General features: G+C 46.0%; 1 protein-coding gene across 4 annotated transcripts in view; it reads left to right on the forward strand.

Moving 5' to 3' along the window:
• PDZD2 (PDZ domain containing 2) overlaps positions 1-17,204 on the forward strand; it is a 308,625-nt gene that overhangs the window by 98,509 nt on the left and 192,912 nt on the right. For all 4 annotated transcript variants that reach the window (XM_054031838.1, XM_054031840.1, XM_054031841.1 and 1 more), the window contains exon 2: positions 10,283-11,145. In XM_054031838.1, coding sequence (XP_053887813.1) covers positions 10,667-11,145 — 479 coding nt within the window. In that variant the 5' untranslated portion in view covers positions 10,283-10,666. The remainder of the gene's footprint in view (positions 1-10,282; positions 11,146-17,204) is intronic.

A 17,204-nucleotide genomic window follows, 5' to 3' on the forward strand; every position in this document is an offset into this window, starting at 1 on the left:
TCCAAAAAAGACCTCAAATTAGTCTGACAGATCTATTTTCCATAAATCCATGTTGATTTGCATTAATTACATTAACTTCCTTTAATTCTTTATTAATCGAGTCCCATATCAGTCACTCCATTATCTTCCTTGGGACTGATGTCAAGCTTACAGACCTATAATTAACCAGGTCATCTTGTTTACTATATTAAAAAATTGGCACAGCATTGGCTTTCTTCCAATCTTGAACTGGAACTTCCCCAGTGCTCCAGGACTTATTGAAAATCAACATTAATTGTCCAGTGAGCTCCCCAGCCAGTTCTTTTAAAACTCTTGTGAAAGGCTCAGAGAGGGAACGAAACTTGCTGCCTCTTTCATATTTTCTTTTCCAGTGTCCCATAGACAGGCCCCTACATTACACATTTGAAATATCATGTACTATCCTATACACATATATAGATTCTAAAATGGGGAAGTTCACATTGCTCCCGGTATTGGGCTTACAGGCATGCTGAGTTATATGCACGTGCATTCCAATAAGACCACAAATCAGGGTCCTGAATATTTAAAATACCCAAAGGCCAGACTTCACTTTCAAGACTCTTCCTTTGGCCTTGGCTGAGGGATGCTGAGGAAGATGGGATTCCCTCCTTTGTGTGTGCAGCATGAATGGCAGGAGCACTGAGTCAGGATTAATAGACCTTTTAAAAAAAGCAACAACACCCTTCCAAAGATTTTGGGTTTAATTCACAAATATTTTAAAGGAATCCTAGAAACTACTATGACAGTAGAAGGATTGACTGGCAATCTGTAGTAGAAACTATGGCCTCAGACTATACAAAGGTTGTCAGTGAAATAGCATGTAGCTGACCAACATGACTGTTGGTAAGAGGAGTTCCTGAAGGACAGGAGATTTTGCCAAAAGTTTTGGGCAAGTTCTAGGGGACACTGTGTTTATAAAGTCTTCCCTCTCACAAGCAGATGTCCAATAGGTAAGAATTCCAAAGCTGCAGAAATACCAGGTACTGTAGTTGTCACCAGTGGATCCCTGCAATTCTGGAATAAAGTATTAAATGTTGCTAGAAAGAAGTGTAAGCTAACACTCCAATAAGCTAAACTCAGCTTCTACATTGCTATTTTATTAGAGCCACATACAGATGTTGCACCAGCCAAAAAAAGCTGTTTAGAGGCATGACATTATACCCCACCCAGCTATTGCCGGAATGTGAGAACCAGCCTTTATTTTTTCAAACTGCAGAAGAAACCATAATGTTTCCCAACCTCAGAAAGCAGGAGCTAGGAGTGAACATTGCCCTGGATTTGCTAGAAGGGTCAGGCAAGGAATGTTCTGTTATCACACAAGCTTTCCTGATGAGCTTTAGGTTGTACCGATGTTTGAACAACAACAAAAATTAATTTAGTCATAACAAACAGAAAGGGCGGGGGGCGGTTTTTTAATTTTTGAGACACTTGAAGACAATTCTGCAGTACAGTTTGGTATTTTGTTTCCAAGAGGTGTTGTGCATTTCCACAGCATGCTCGTAATGGGGTTTACGTTTTATTTAGATGCAAGCAAATACAGAAGTAAAACCTTCTCTGTTTCTTGAGTCTTTTTATCATTGTGTTGTGAACTGTCAACATCCTGTATTCAGATACTTATATTAATTGTGTTAACTCCCATCCCACTGAAATATACACCTCTAAATGGGAAGGAAAGGAGGTAAAGGTCTTGTTCAGACCACTGTAACAAGCAGAAACTGCACCCTTTATAACAGGGGTTGGCAACCTTTCAGAAGTGGTGTGCCAAGTCTTCATTTATTCACTCTGATTTAAGGTTTTGCGTGCCAGTCATATATTTTAACATTTTTAGAAGGTCTCTTTCTATAAGTCTATAATAATATAACTAAACTACTGTTGTATGTAAAGTAAATAAGGTTTTTAAAATGTTTAAGAAGCTTAATTTAAAATTAAATTAAAATGCAGAGCCCCCCCGGACTGTTGGCCAGACCTGGGCAGTGTGGGTGCCACTGAAAATCAGCTCGCGTGCCGCCTTTGGCACGCGTGCCATAGGTTGCCTACCCCTGCTTTATAAACTGCTGCCTCAAAAAGATGTTTTTTCCGTGCTGCCCTTCCAAGGTTCAATAGCACAGAACTGTAGTGAAGCTGTGTATTGCTAAGCCTTTCATTATGTTTATAAAATTTACTGCAGCACATTTATTTTTAAGTGAGGTACTCTGTCTAGTTCAACCATGAGCTACAGGGCTTGATGCAGGCATTACGGATGAGGTTCTATGGGCAATGTTACCCAAGAGATCAGACTAGATAAATTCTGAGTTTACCACTACAATGTAAAGTAGGATATGACTAGAACTAAGTAGCAAAATACATTTTTATGAGTCAGTGATCCTGAGCTGCTGTAAATCGTCATAGCTCCATTGACTTCAATGTAACTATAATGCTTTACACCAGCTGAGGATCTGATCTATTGTCTTTATTCACATACTTACTAAGGTCCCAATTGTGTAACTGGCTCAAAACTAGTGGATGTTTGTACTCATGTAGAGTCCTGTTGCAGTCAACCAGGCCGCACGGGGGAGCTACCTGTGGCATCTGGGCCCTTGTGGCATCAGGCCCAGTTTCACATAGCTGAGTCATCTCCAACACCTTCCCCAGACATCAGTAAGAATGAGTGAAGTCCTACTGTGTGGCATCAAATTTGCATATCACCATAACGAGGGCTTGTTCTCAAGAAACTAAAGATATAATTTAAAGCATGAAAATCCTCAAATTAAGAGGGAAATGCAACTTGAACTTAAAGATAAACTGACGAATAAGTAAGAGTTGATAGACATGAGATTATAAACGAAGGTAAAATCTACTTCACAATATTGTCTTTCAAAATTCTTGCTTGGTACGTTGCATTTGAACACTTGCAGTAGATTGCTAATAAATTACTTTTAGCTATGTGATGATCAGATGAGATTGGAGGTGATTAGTTTAATAGATTTTGGAAATATTTATTTGGAAGTCCATCTTGTTACATCTGGCAATAATTTTCTTAGGCTTAATGATTCCAGAGGTTAGTGATTATAGAATGCAGCTTGTTTTTCTTTGTGACTCTTCCAATAACACTATAAAATTACATCAGACAGGCTTCCAAGTATATTCAATTTGCAGTGCTGAATCTGCAAGTTTTCCTTTTCTCGGTCTGTATCATAAATGCATTTTACAAATGTAAGTGCGTTTGCTCCTTTAAGCTTAGAATGTAAGCATTACAACTTCATATGCTTTGGTCTGTAATTCTGGTTTTCTTACCTTCTGAACCAACATGGACCCAATTTCACATGTTGCCTGCATTGGCTTTTCTTGCTTTATGAATAACTATTGTCTGAGATCTTTCCCACAGGAAGGTTTTATGAAAAATGGAAACATTTAAAAGCACTTGCAGATGTGCTTTATAATATTTATAATTTTTTTTAAATATCCCTTTGTGGAAGAACTACTGTAAACAGCAAATTCCTGTAGGGAATTAGGGCATGTCTACATTGCAGCTGGCTGTGTGCTTCCCAATGCAGGCAAACAGACGTGCTAGCTCTGCTTGAGCTAGTGCACTAGAAATAGCAGTGTAATGGGGGCAGCAGCATAGGCTAGCTGCTTGAATACAGACCTGCCTGGATCCCCTGGGGACATACTCGGGCAGCCAGTTTGAACTGTTGCCCATGCTACCTCCAGCTACGTGGCTATTTTTAGCAGACTAGCTTGAGCGGAGCTAGTGCCTGTATGTCTACCCGCTGTGGAAAGCATGTTGCCAGCTGGAGTGCAGACATTGCCAAAGCAACATAGCACTCTTGCTTCAGAAATACTTTGGTAATGGCTTGAAAATGTGAAATATAGCATTGCAGATACTGAGGAGATATAGATGGCTCTTTATTAATTTTTTTTATAGGTAGCTAGTTGACCAGCGAGAGCTGTTGGTGCTCAGCACTCTTGAAAATGAGGTCATTTATTTAAGTGTCTAAATATAGACAAGATTCTAACTTTAGTTTCCCTTAAAAATAAAAGCTTGGCATTATATGTAAAATATTACATGCACACAGACACTGGCTGTTACCCACATAGTGATGCAATGATATTTTAAAACTTTTGCATGGGGGAAAGTCTCTAGGAATCTGCACACCTAGGACCAGATTCTAATCATAGTTATACCTATGTACAGTAACTTTGGGCTAAGTCAATGAAGTGAAGTCATGTTACTCCAGATGTACACCAGTGTAAGAGATGTCAGAATCTTGTTCTGAGTACTAAACCTTTAAAGTTCACAGTGTTGCTATCTCAAACCAACGCTCCATTATCCCTCACATGCAGTTACTAGGCACAGAGAGGTAACAGACATATAGCCCTTTGAACAAGTTTAGAATTGCAGATACCATGCTCCATATGGGGAGAAAAGGTCAGTTTCTATCAATACAGCTCTTCCATCCTGCAGAAAGATCATAATGGGCAGGATTTCTGAGCAGGTTCTTCTGTTACAAAATTAAATGATTAGAAAAAGGTGCCATTAGGTTTCTGGAAAATGTGACAGCTCTATTATTAATTGGAATCGGTGCCGCTTTCCCCAGTTTTGAAATTACCCTGGTTCAGCGTTAACTGTGTCTATACCACTGGGACAGCTGAAATCCTAGTGTAGACAAAGCCTTGGTGATATAAGTAAGAAGGAGGATGATCCAGTGCTTAGGGCGCTAGGCTGGAATTTACAAGACGTGGGTTCAATTCCCTGCTCAACCGCAGACGGCCTATGTGATTCCCGAACTGTAAAATGGGGATAATAGCATGTTCCTACCTTGCAGGGGTGTTGAGGATAAATACATAAGTATCTAAGATAGACTGAAATGCAGGTGCCGCTTTGTGCTTGGCCTGGTGTATTTTCCATGAAAACTCCAAAAGGACATTTGACCAGTTCTCAGGTACAAATGTTCTTGCACAATTGGGCATTTTTCTAACCTGCCTGCCCAGTTCTATGCACCTCTATTTGAACTGTTACAATTTTGGGTCCTCCGAGCCTGCTTAGGCAGATGTTATGGAATCCTATCAATTACTGTAGCTGATTAAGGATGTTTGGATGCTTGAACACATCTGACTTCTTTTGATTCTTAGTCAACATAAGTAAAGTACGGCAGGTATAAGCACTGGAGAATGCATTGTAGGGAACGCGTCTCCACTGGGCTGGATTAGGAGCTTGATCCAGTGTCAGTGGAAAGTCTCACATCAGTTTCATTGAATTGGGACCTAGATGACTTAATAGATCTCTTCTATCTCTAATTTTTGTTGTTAATCAGAAGCTTTTAGTATCAATGCATTTCCTCCCTGCTCCAAATTTATTACCCATGCTGAGACCTAACCTGAGATTCACTGATGACTTCAATAGGACCTTTCCTGTGGTGATACCCCCGCCTATGAATTACTCCTATGCTGAAATCCTGCAGGAGTAATATGTCCATTAGCTTAAATTCTGATAACTAAACTCTATTTTTGAAATTAAGATTTATTTTGTTCTCATTGTCATGTGGTTGCTGTTAGTTGCTACCAGGAATTAAAAGAAGGAATAAAAACTCAATTTGAATGGAAAAAAAATCCATAAATGAATGTCTGACTGGTAATGGGTTTGTTTCACCAGCATTCACTCACCCTCCCAAAGGCTGAAGAGCAGAAAGACATTTCTTTTTATTTTCATTTTCAGGAGAAATCACAAATAGCTGAAAAGATATAACCTAAAACAATTCTAATCTGATACCACTGGAGGAGTGAAAAGGAATAACCGTATGTACATTTTTCTGGTGTTTTGGGCTGGGCTTTGATGTGGCAGGACTATTAACCCTAAACCTTGTATCTGCCGGAGGTATGCGCATAAATCAACTTTTAAAAATCAGTAGTGGGACATTTTTATGACCTTTATTATTTCTCTTTCCACACACAAGGAAGTGGGGTTCGAGAGCTACTTATGTGGTTCTTTTTGAAAAGGGCACCCCCGGAAGGAAAAACTCTATTTGTCAGAAAAAGAAACAGAAGTCTGTATGGAATCAGGATATCCAAATATGCAATGGGGCACTTGTGATAAAGTCTAAGCCTCGGGTCATCTAAAGAAATATTGTTGTATTATTCTCCTCTCATATACACCCACTTCTGGAGCCCATTCTTCCCACCCCTCAGCTAGTCTGAGAGATCCAACTAAAAAACTAGTCACCACCACATGTGCCATTAACTCATATTCGCCTCTGGAGCAAAAAAGACTGGAGACCCACAGAAACAAGTGTGTTCTCTCTACTGAGTTAAATGCCTCCTTAACTGAAGCTTTTAACCGAAGGGAAAAACATCTTCAACTTAGGGTGTGTCTATACTTGGCACTAGGGGTGTGATTCCCACATCCCCTAGACATACTCACGCTGAGCTAGTGCACTATAAATAGTTGTGTAGCATGGGCAGATGTGAGAGGCAGCACAGGCTAATAGTACTGAGTATGGACCCGCAGAGTCCAGGTGAGTTTGTACTCAACCCCTTAGCCTGTGCTGTCCATGCTACTGCGGCTATGCTGTTTTTAGCATGCTGCTCTACACAAGCTGGGAATCGCACCCCCGGCTCCAAGTATAGACATACCCACACGCAATGGGGAGTTCTTACTAAGGGTGTCACTGTCGACTCAGTCTTTGAGGGAAAATTTAACGTGAGAGTTGTAGGTGGAACACGGCGGAGACCAGGCTCTCAGTGGCTCCAGGACCTGTGGGCTAGATTCACTCTTAGATCTATGCTTTTGCAGTAGACCTCATCATAAAAATCTCCAGGGAGTGGAAGTGGTAGCAGCACAAAGGGCCCAAAGCCTCTGTGGCGTGGGGAGAGGAGGTTCTTGGAGGACCATGGTATACAAATTGTGAGCAATGCTGGCCGAGAAGGGGACGCGACCTTTCCTGCAAACACACTGATATCTGCGTCTCCCTTACAACAGCCTCCATCTGTGGAACCAATTAGGATTAAATCCGCACATGGAACCCCCAGGGACGGTGGTGATGGAAATGCTTCCAGCCAAACCTCAGAGCATCTGACTCATTAACTTCATTTTTGGAGAAAAGGAAGAGGCTCTGTCCATTACTAATCTGTGTGGGTTTGCTGGATGTAAAGCTTTAGGGCTCCGTCAGGGAGGGGTGTTTGGGGCTGTATGCTAGAGTAATCTGCAACCTTCTAATCCAGGTAGCAGCACCATTTAACCTGTCTGTTAAAATGAGACTAATTTATACCATGCTGTGAACAGTGTATGAAGTTTGGTGGCTTTCCCCCAGTGCCCATGCACGGGGCGCGGGGGGACACTGGTAGTGCAACTTGTGAAGTTTAGCTAATTCACTTTGTGCTTTTTTGAAAAAAAGGAATAAAAATCCCTATCAAACCGCATGTGGTTAGTTAGAGCCAGGTCGTGGGTTTAAACCACAGGTCAGAACAAGTGGGCATGCAGCAAATGCCCTCAGAAGCATTCTCAGTGACTCAACCAGAATCTTAGGGGTTAATGATGCACAGTGGCGCGGGAGCGCTGTCATCCTGTTACAGGGTGCAGTATGCGCTCCCCGTTTCCCAGTGGTGCCAGTGCTAGGAGAAAAAAATAAGCCACAACATTTTGTACACAAGTCGTGTACATGAGAGAGTAAAAATAGCTGTTTGGGGAACGCATTGCATACAAAAGCAAACATAGGGTGATGATGAAAAAGAAATTCTCCCAAAGAGGTCCCAAAATCCAGGGTAAAACTCCATTTTGGCTCAAAGCTCAGTTTGCCATTTTTCTCAGTGAGATCTTTCTTTTTCCAAAGAGAAATCTGCCACCCAGTTTGTCACCTTTCTATTTTTGCTAGTGTGTATATTGGGCTGTTGTAACTGCTGTTCTCACCAGGCTGGGTGTGTTCAATTGATACATCAGACACTGACTTTGTTGGGTATGGAGCTGTTTTAGTCTTGTACAGTGGTGCTGCTGGTTTCACTCAGAAGCAGATTTCCTATTGATGGTTGCCATAGTCCTTTTCCCCAGGTCAAAGTCGTGTGTGTGTGTTTGTTTTAATCACATAGCTAATTATACAGTGCCCTCATTTGATTTGCTTCGTGCCATCCACGGCCTCGAACCTATGATGAGCTCCATGTAGGTGGACTCCTATTCTTGTGCAGAATCTCATAGCTTCCCCATTCTGCTGAGCTATTTGCAGGATGGTGGCCCAAATTAACATCTGGTGCCTGCTTCCCTGAGAACACTGTCAGCTCTAACCAAGTGAGAACAAAAGTTAGAAATTTATAGATTCAGGCCAGAGGAACCATGAGTCTAACCTTCTGTATAACCTAAATTAAATCTGAACCTTGTCTATAGTTATTGAAAGTTGTATGATCAATTAGTCCTGAAAACTCAGCTCCAAGGCACCTCCACATGATCAGGTGTGATGATGGAGGGGTTTTCAGTGTAGTGTCCCCTTTAGCCGTTCTGGTGCACAGTGATCTGTTGTTTCCTGTGGTCTAGTTCTCCAGCCAGGTCACTACTCAGTCCATTCCCCTTCCAGAGTATACGGAAAAGTCCCCAAATAGTCAACTCAAAATCCAATGGCCTTCGAGCCCGTCTCCTGACGTTTATCTGTAACTTTTAGTTCGTGGCCTCTTTTATTCTTTTAATGCCTGTGCACCCCCTCTTGTTCTGGCTGGGAACTAGGTAGGGGAACGCAGGCTCACACTCTCCTCCAGGTTCCAGCCCAGTGACCCAGTTTTGGGTGGATAAGGCATGTTTCTTTGATCCCTCCGCCACATTCCTGAGTTGCTTCTAACTTCATCCCACTTGTCAACATCTTCACCAGGTCTCTGGACTCTGCTACCCTTGCCTGGATCTATGGTTCCTCACAGCGTCTCCTTAGTCAGCTATGAAGGTGCTTTCTCAAAGACCACTCCCTGCCCTCCTCTGTAGCAGCTGGGCTATACTGTAAGCAGCGCTCTGTCGCTTACCATTAGAGCAGTCGATATGTGTCTCCTTCAAGCAGGAGTCCCCCGTCCCCCCCTCAGCCCTCTCTCTGGGCTGGAGTTTGTGTCTCAGGCCTCTTGTCTTGGAATAGTCAACTGCAAAGCTTTTGCCAGTTCCCTTCAGCTGAACACCCCCACCAAACTGGAAAGTCCAGCAGGCCAGCCTTCTCTCAGTGTCTGCCCTCCTTGGGAGGGAGAAGGAAACTTTTATGCTGGCCCCTTCTTCCCAGTGTATCCCCTGATTGGGGAAAAAGGGAGTCTGACTCCACTCACTCTGCCAGGCTCCTGGTGCCAGGCCTTTAAAGAAACAGGGCCTTTCTCCCAGCCACAGTTTCTCTCTCTATCCCCTATCCCTCTTTAGGTTCTTATTTATGGGTGTTTGAAAATCCTTAAAAGGCCATGCCGGATGGTGGGCTGGGCTGACCACTAGGCACTACTGCTCATAAGGGTAGGCCATGCTCTCACACCATTGTATGTCAGCTTTATATGTGGCAGTCACTATAATCACTCACTTTACATTGGCCTCTGAGAAGCATTGAACACTACTTGAAAAGCTTGGTGGAGGAAGTTGTATATGATGAGTGTTTTGCACCTATAACTTGGGGATCCACAGGATTATAGGCATCATTTGTGCCCATTTATTATGTCTTACAATAGCCCTGGGTTGTGGGTAAATAAGTATTACCTTGTACCTATTTTATAGACAGATAAACTGAGGCACAAAGAGGTTCATAAGTGACATCCCTAACATTACTCGCCATCTCGGGTTGAATCAGGGATAGAATCTAAGGGCCTGGTTCTCCAGCCCTGACTCTGAACAGCTCCTGTTGAAATTTATGGAAGCTGTTTGTTTGCAGAGGCTATGAACCATTCTCCAGGAGTCCTCTGCTTTTATCACTGCCTCTGAGCTGCTGTATTAGTCTTTTGTTCGGACAGGGAGTATATTGTTGTTTATAGGGCCTGGATCTCCGTTGGCAGGTCAGGTTGTAAGAATGACCTTTTATTCTCTTCCTGAGGAGGATAGGTGGTGCCCCCAAGTGGTAGACAAGAGAATAATACAAATGGTGATTGTGGAGAGAACTGTACACCCTGCACTCTCAGCCAGCAGAATGGCATAACCTGGTAACTAAAAATTAAAGGGAGAACAAAACAGACTATGAAACACACACACAAACGTTAGGAAAATTTTCTTTTCTGTCTAATGAGCATAGCAGCTGAGCAGCATTTTGACTGGAACGATGACCAGGATCGTAATGCTTCTGTTTTTATCTTGCAGGCCAAGCAGGTGTTGAGTGGCTGTGGTGATGAACTGACAACATTCCTTGTGGAATGAATTCTCATTGGACTCCAGTGTAATTTGTAGCTGGCCAGCTGTAAAAGTAGCCCAACAAGAATTCACTGACACTTCCTTCCTCCTCTTGCTGAGCCGTCCACAGCAATTGTTTCAGTGTTTTCATAAAAGCGTCCTGTTATCCTTTGCCAAACTGAACAGTTCAACAGCGCTGGACCTGAGTGGTGGCTCCCCGTGTGTGCTCTCTCTCTGAACATGGCTGGGGGTGACGCTGACGGATGCCGTGATTCTGAAAGGAGGATCAGTGAAGCCCCGCATAGTGAACCCAGAAAGCCATCCTTCACATGATGGGATCCTTGGGTGCCCATAATGCCCATTACTCAAGAGAACGCTATGCTCTTCCTCCCCCTCCTGTATCAGTGGCTGCAAAACAGCCAGAGGGAGGAAGTGGAAGGGCCAGAGCAGAGGCTGTGTCAGTCTGCCATTCAGAAGCTGAGAGAGTACATACAGCTAAATTTTTCCATGGATGACAGCAAATTGCAGCCCAGTGGTCCCAGCACTTTAGACATGGAAATCGGCACGCTCTACCTTACCAAGGAGATGGGCAAAAATGAGGCTCTTGGCTTAAGCTTTGGGAACATCCCTGCTTTTGGAGACTATGGAGAGAAACGGAGAGGAGGGAAAAAGAGGAAAGGGCACAAAGGCCCGGTGCTTGATGTTGGCTGTATCTGGGTAACGGACTTAAAGAAAAATAGCCCGGCAGGGAAATGTGGGAAAGTGCAACTGAGAGATGAGATTCTTTCCCTGAATGGTCAATTAATGGTCGGCGTGGATGTCAGTGGGGCAAGGTAAGGGGCAAAGCAGTTACTGCAGATCTGCAGTGCATCGGGATTGCTGTATAACACAATGGGTTGTCTTTAATATTGATCTGCTAGAGCTGTGGTCCCCAAACTTTTCAGGGTCATGTCCCCCCTTATCGCTGTCCATGCCCCCCCCCCCCCGCTGGGTCTGGGAGCAGGGCTATGGCTAGGGGGGGGGCAGACAAGGATAAGGGGATTGAGACTGGGGCCACAGTGGGGGGTGGGTCTTGGACTGGGAATGGGGGCGGGAGCAGAGCCACAGCAAGGCTGCAGTGGGGGCTGGCAGCCGGTGGCTGGGTGCAGCTCCATTCCCACCCCCACCCTCACCCTCACCCCCACCCCCAGCTGGAAACAGAGCTGTGGCCAAGAGCTGAGGCTGGAGGTGGAGGCGGAGCCAAGCCATGGTGGGGGCCAGCAGTTGGACCCGCGGCCTGGTGTAGGGATGCACAGGGGATGGGGATAGGAGCCAGAGCAGAGCTGGGCGTGGAGCTGGGTGGCTCTCCCTCCCCACCCCGCATAGGGGCTGGCCCAGCCCCCTCCCAACATTCCTCTGTGCCTCCCTAGGGATGCGTGCCCCACAGTTTGGAGACCTCTATGCTAGAGGCTGTAGAAGGTCTTCGCAAGGCAGCAGAATAGCTCATGCTTCCTGTTGCTTGTGGTAGGGGGAGGTTCATTCACTGGTTTAAGATGGGGAAGTACAAGTGCAGTGGTGATAAACTCATTTTTGTTTTAGAGGGCACAAAATCTCTTCCCTCTAGGAAAAGGGCTTACCTCCAGCAATGGATGGTTTAGAATATGATGCACAGAGTCAAACAAGTCACCTGTAAAACCAAAATGGCCAGATCCTCAGCTTGTGTGCACCAGCATAGCTTCATTTACTTCAGTGAAGCTGTGTCAATTTATACCAGCAGACGATCTGGCCTAGTAAGTAAAATCCCAAATGGGGGGAGAATGACATCCTTTCTGTAGTGGGGGCCCAACTGGATGCAGTACTCCAGATGTGGCCTCACCAGTGCTGAATAGGGGGAATAATAACTTCCTTCAATCTGCTGGCAATGCTCCTACTAATGCAGCACAATATGTCATTAGCTGTCTTGGCAACAAGGGCACACTGTTGACTCATATCCAGCTCCTCGTCCACTGTAATCCCCAGGTCCCTTTCCGCAAAACTGCCGCGTAGCCAGTTGGTCCCCAGTATGTAGCAGTACATGGGGTATTTCCATCCTAAGTGCAGGACTCTACACTTGTCCTTGTTGAACCTCATCCGATTTCTTTTGGCCCAATCCTCCAATTTGTCTAGGTCACTCTGGACCCTATCTCTACCCTCCAGCATATCTACCTCTTCCCCCCAACTTAGTGTCATCCGTGAACTTGTTGAGGGTGCAATCCATCACATCATCCAGATCATTAATGAAGATGTTGAACAAAACCAGACCCAGGACCGACCCCTGGGGCACTCCACTTGATACTGGCTGCCAACTAGACATTGAACCATTGATCACTACCCATTGAGCCCAATGATCTAGCCAGCTTTCTATCCACCTTGTAGTCCATTCATCCAATCCATACTTCTTTAACTTGTTGTCAAGAATACTAGCAAATGCTTTGCTAACGCAAGGTATATCACGTCCACTGCTTTTCCCATATCCACAGAGCCAGTTATCACATCATAGAAGGCAATCAGGTTGGTCAGGCATGACTTGCCCTTGGTGAATCCATGTTGACTGTTCCTGATCACCTTCCTCTCCTCCAAGTGCTTCTAAATGGATTCCTTGAGGACCTGCTCCATGATTTTTCTGGGGACAGAGGTGAGGCTGACTGGTCTGTAGTTCCCCGCATTCTCCTTCCCTTTTTTAAAGATGGACACTATATTTGCCTTTTTCCAATCATCTGGGACCTCCCCCAATCGCCATGAGTTCTCAAAGATAATGGCCAAAGGCTCTGCAGTCACATCAGCCAATTCCCTTAGCACCCTCGGATGCATTGCATCCGGCCCCATGGACTTGTGCATGTCTAGCTTTTCTAAATAGTTCTTAACCTGTTCTTTCACCACTGAGGGCTGCTCATCTCCTCCCCATACCGTGCTGCCCAGTGCAGCAGTTTGGGAGCTGACCTTGTCTGTGAAGACCAAGGCAAAAAAACATTGAGTGCTTCAGCTTTTTCCACATTATCTGTCACTAGGTTGCATCCCCCATTCAGTAAAGGTCCCACACTTTCCCTGACCACCTTTTTGTTCCTAACATACCTGTAGAAACCCTTGTTGTTTCCCTTCACATCCCTTGCTAGCTGCAACTCCAATTGTGCTTTGCCTTCCTGATTACATCCCTGCATGCTCAAGCAATATTTTTATATTCCTCCCTAGTCATCTGTGATGCCTGGTGGACAGGTACAGAGTCATACAGATCGTTTGTAAACACATTACAAATATTTCCACATTCCTCACAGGTCATTTAATCTCTCTGGGCTCTTCTACAGGTTGGGGTAAAGCGCTACCTTAAAGTGCACTAGAGAATCTTTAGTGCACACCAGCAGGGTCTACACAGACCAATTAATGGGCAGCATGATAATGCACTTTAGAAATCACAACCCCCTAGGGTGAATTGCCCCCTGGTGTAGACAAACCCTCTGACTCACTTTCCCATCTAGAAAAGTGGTCCTTCCCCCCACCCTTTGTCTGTCTTGTCTATTATGATTGTAAACCCTTCAGAGTAGGAGCTCTCTCTTACTTTGTGTTTTGGGCAGCACCTAGCTCAATGGGGCCCTGATTTCAGTTGTAGCCACTAGGTGTTGCCATAATACAAACAATCAATAGACGTAACAGTGCCTGTTGAGCTCCACTGGTGTTCGTAAAGGTGGGAGGTGATTTTGCCCCATGTCATCTAATTCTGCTGTGAGCAAGAGGCTTCTCGTCTGCTAAACAAATTGAGAGCATGCGATAAGGTGGTGAGAAAGATGGAGCTGTGTCTCACACAGTATCAGATCTGATTTTCAAAGGTGCCTGACCCAGCCTCTGTCTTGCAATAAAATGCCTCTGCAATTAATTGTGTGCACAAGAGGTAGTATTACACTATCTAACCACCTTACTGTGCCTGCAAAACAGGCCATTTCTTAAGAGCAGTCCTTAACCTATGGATGAGGAACCATGATGTGTTATTGCCCCTCAGACAGAGTGACCTGTTCTTTAAATCAAAGGTGATCTATTGCTAGAGGTCAGGGATAATGTCACATTATTTTTCATGCCCAGGAAGTTAATGCTTTGTGGAGTCTGAGACTTTCAGGTGTCTGTTTTTATTTTCCACCCCTGAGGGTCTCCAGTTGTGGTGTGTTTTTTAAAGGCTCTGTGGCAAAACCAGTAAGCTACGGAGACTACCGATAATTAGAATAGTGTCCTTTTTTTTAATTTTCCAGCTCAGATGTTCTGTGAGCTCCCAGAGCTAGAAAAGCCCTGCAAAACTAGGGTTACCATTCGTCCGGATTTACCCGGACATGTCCTCCTTTTCGCGCTAAAAATAGCGTCCGGGGGGAATTTGTAAAGCACTCACAATGTCCGGGATTTCCCCCTCCCCTGGCAGAGCGAGCGGCTGGGAGGGCTGCAGAAAAATCCCGGGCTGGACTCCTGAGCGGCCGTAGAGGAGCCGGAGCCGCCCTGCATTCTGAGTTGGCCTCTCCTGCAACCCGGTCCGGCAGCACTGTGCAGGGCCAGGGACCGGGTTTTGTTGTGCAGGGCCAGGGACCGGGTTTTGTTGTGCTGGGAAGCGCAGCCACGTGTCCGGCTCGGCTTGCACAGAGCCCAACACCCTGTTCTGAGCAGCAGGGTAAGGGGGACCGGGGGCAGGAAGGTTCTGGAGGGGGCAGTCAAGAAACGGGGGGGGGCTTTTGGGGGAGGGTGGAGAAAGTTTTGGGCAGTCAGGGTACAGGTAGGGGGTAGGGTCCTGGGGGGCAGTTGGGGGGGGGTCTTAGGAGGGGGCAGTTAGGGGACAAGGAACAGGGAGGCTTAGGGGTGGGGTTCTGGAGGGCAGTTAGGAGCAGGGGTCCCAGGAAGGGGCAGTCAGGGGACAAGGAGCAGGGGGGTGGGGAGCTGGGAGTTCTGGGGGGGGGCTGTCAGGGGGCAGGAGTGGGGAGAGGGATCGGAGCAGTCAGGGGACAGGGAGCAGAGAGGTTTAGATGGGTTGGGAGTTCTGGGGGGGGCTGTCAAGGGGGCAGGAGTGGGGAGAGGGATCGGAGCAGTCAGGGGACAGGGAGCAGAGAGGTTTAGATGGGTTGGGAGTTCTGGGGGGGCTGTCAAGGGGGCAGGAGTGGGGAGAGGGATCGGAGCAGTCAGGGGACAGGGAGCAGAGAGGTTTAGATGGATTGGGAGTTCTGGGGGGGGCTGTCAGGGGGCAGGAGTGCGGAGAGGGATCGGAGCAGTCAGGGGACAGGGAGCAGAGGGGTTTAGATGGGTTGGGAGTTCTGGGGGGGCTGTCAGGGGGCAGGAGTGCGGAGAGGGATCGGAGCAGTCAGGGGACAGGGAGCAGAGGGGTTTAGATGGGTTGGGAGTTCGGGGGGGAGCTGTCAGGGGGTGGGGAGTGGTTGGATGGGGCGTGGGAGTCCCAGGGGTCTGTCTGGGGGTGGGGGTGTGGATAAGGGTTGGGGCAGTCAGGGGACAAGAGGCGGGGAGGCTTAGATAGGGAGTGGAGTCCTGGGGGGCAGTTAGGGGCAGGGGTCCCAGGAGGGGGCAGTCAGGGGACAAGGAACGGGGGGAGGGTTAGGGGTTCTGGGGGGGCGGGAAGTGGGAGGGGCAGGGGCGGGGCTAGGGCGGGGCTCCTCCCGTCCTCTTTTTTGCTTGCTGAAATATGGTAACTCTATGCAAAACCTCACTGGGAAGCTGGAATTCCTAGATTTTGGTTGTGTGGCAGTTTTGATTCTTGCTAGTTCATGAGATCTTACCCTAAAATGATCTATGATCTCTTGGACCAGGGAAAAATATAGGCCATTTAGTAGACAGACCTGGACATTTTCATCACCCTGGTCTGATCTGCCCCTGAATCATTGCCATTGTTTGATGAATGTGATATTAATAGAACAAACTTTGAGGCCTTATAGGACTTTTTCACTTCTGATGCTGTTGTGAATGCTTGGATTCATCCTCTGAGGCCTTGTCTACACTACAGGGGAAATTCGTTCAAAGCTCCGTCAATTTGAGTTATGTGAATAGTGTAACTCTAATCGACCTAGCTTAGATCTACTTACCGCGGGGGTCCACACTACGCGATCTCCGTCGCCTCCCCCTACTCTTCTCGATCCAGTGGAGTACAGGAGTTGACGGGAGAGCGATCTGCAGTTGATTGAGCAGGTCTTCACTAGACCCGCTAAATCGACCGCCAATGCATCGATCGCTGCTCATGGATCCCCTGGTAAGTGTAGACAAGCCCTGAGTAGCAAATGGCACTCCTAAAGTATAAGTGGTGTGCACAGGACTTTGTAGGTACCACCTTGTAAATCATGTTCAGCACCCTTTAAAAGCTGGAGGTTTCTCAGGGATCTCAAAACAGTGATGACTCCTGCCCACCATTGTAAGATGCAGTTTGTAAATATGGCGGAGTGAAAGGGAATCAACGTGTGGACTCTTTGCTGCCTCTAATTAGGCTTATTTCAAAATTGTAGCACTCAGTGTTTCTATGTTACTGCTATAGTAGCAGAGCCTGTTCCTGCTGGTTCTTTAGGTTTCACTGAATCTGTAGGGGCCTGTAGTAATGGAGATTCTCAGCAGGGATAGGCAGGGCTGCCTCTGTGCTTCTCAGTGCTAGCGACCGTGTTGGAATTCTCTTGCTTATTAAGGGCAACATCCTTGTTTGATGTGAAGGGGCATTAATTCTGTGCTTTGATGCGTGACTCAGTTTGCATAGTACATGCATGATTCATAGAGTTAAAATTCTCTTTGTGGCTCATGCCAAGGTTAGCCTGGGCTTGAGTGAGTGAGAACTGGGTTTAATTTTAGTTTGTAGTTATTGCTCTGAAACATGTGTACCAGAAACGCACTCTTGTTGCCCGTACAGGGAATGATCATG

This window comes from Malaclemys terrapin, chromosome 6 (genome assembly GCF_027887155.1).
Source record: "Malaclemys terrapin pileata isolate rMalTer1 chromosome 6, rMalTer1.hap1, whole genome shotgun sequence".
NCBI classification, from domain to species: domain Eukaryota; kingdom Metazoa; phylum Chordata; order Testudines; family Emydidae; genus Malaclemys; species Malaclemys terrapin.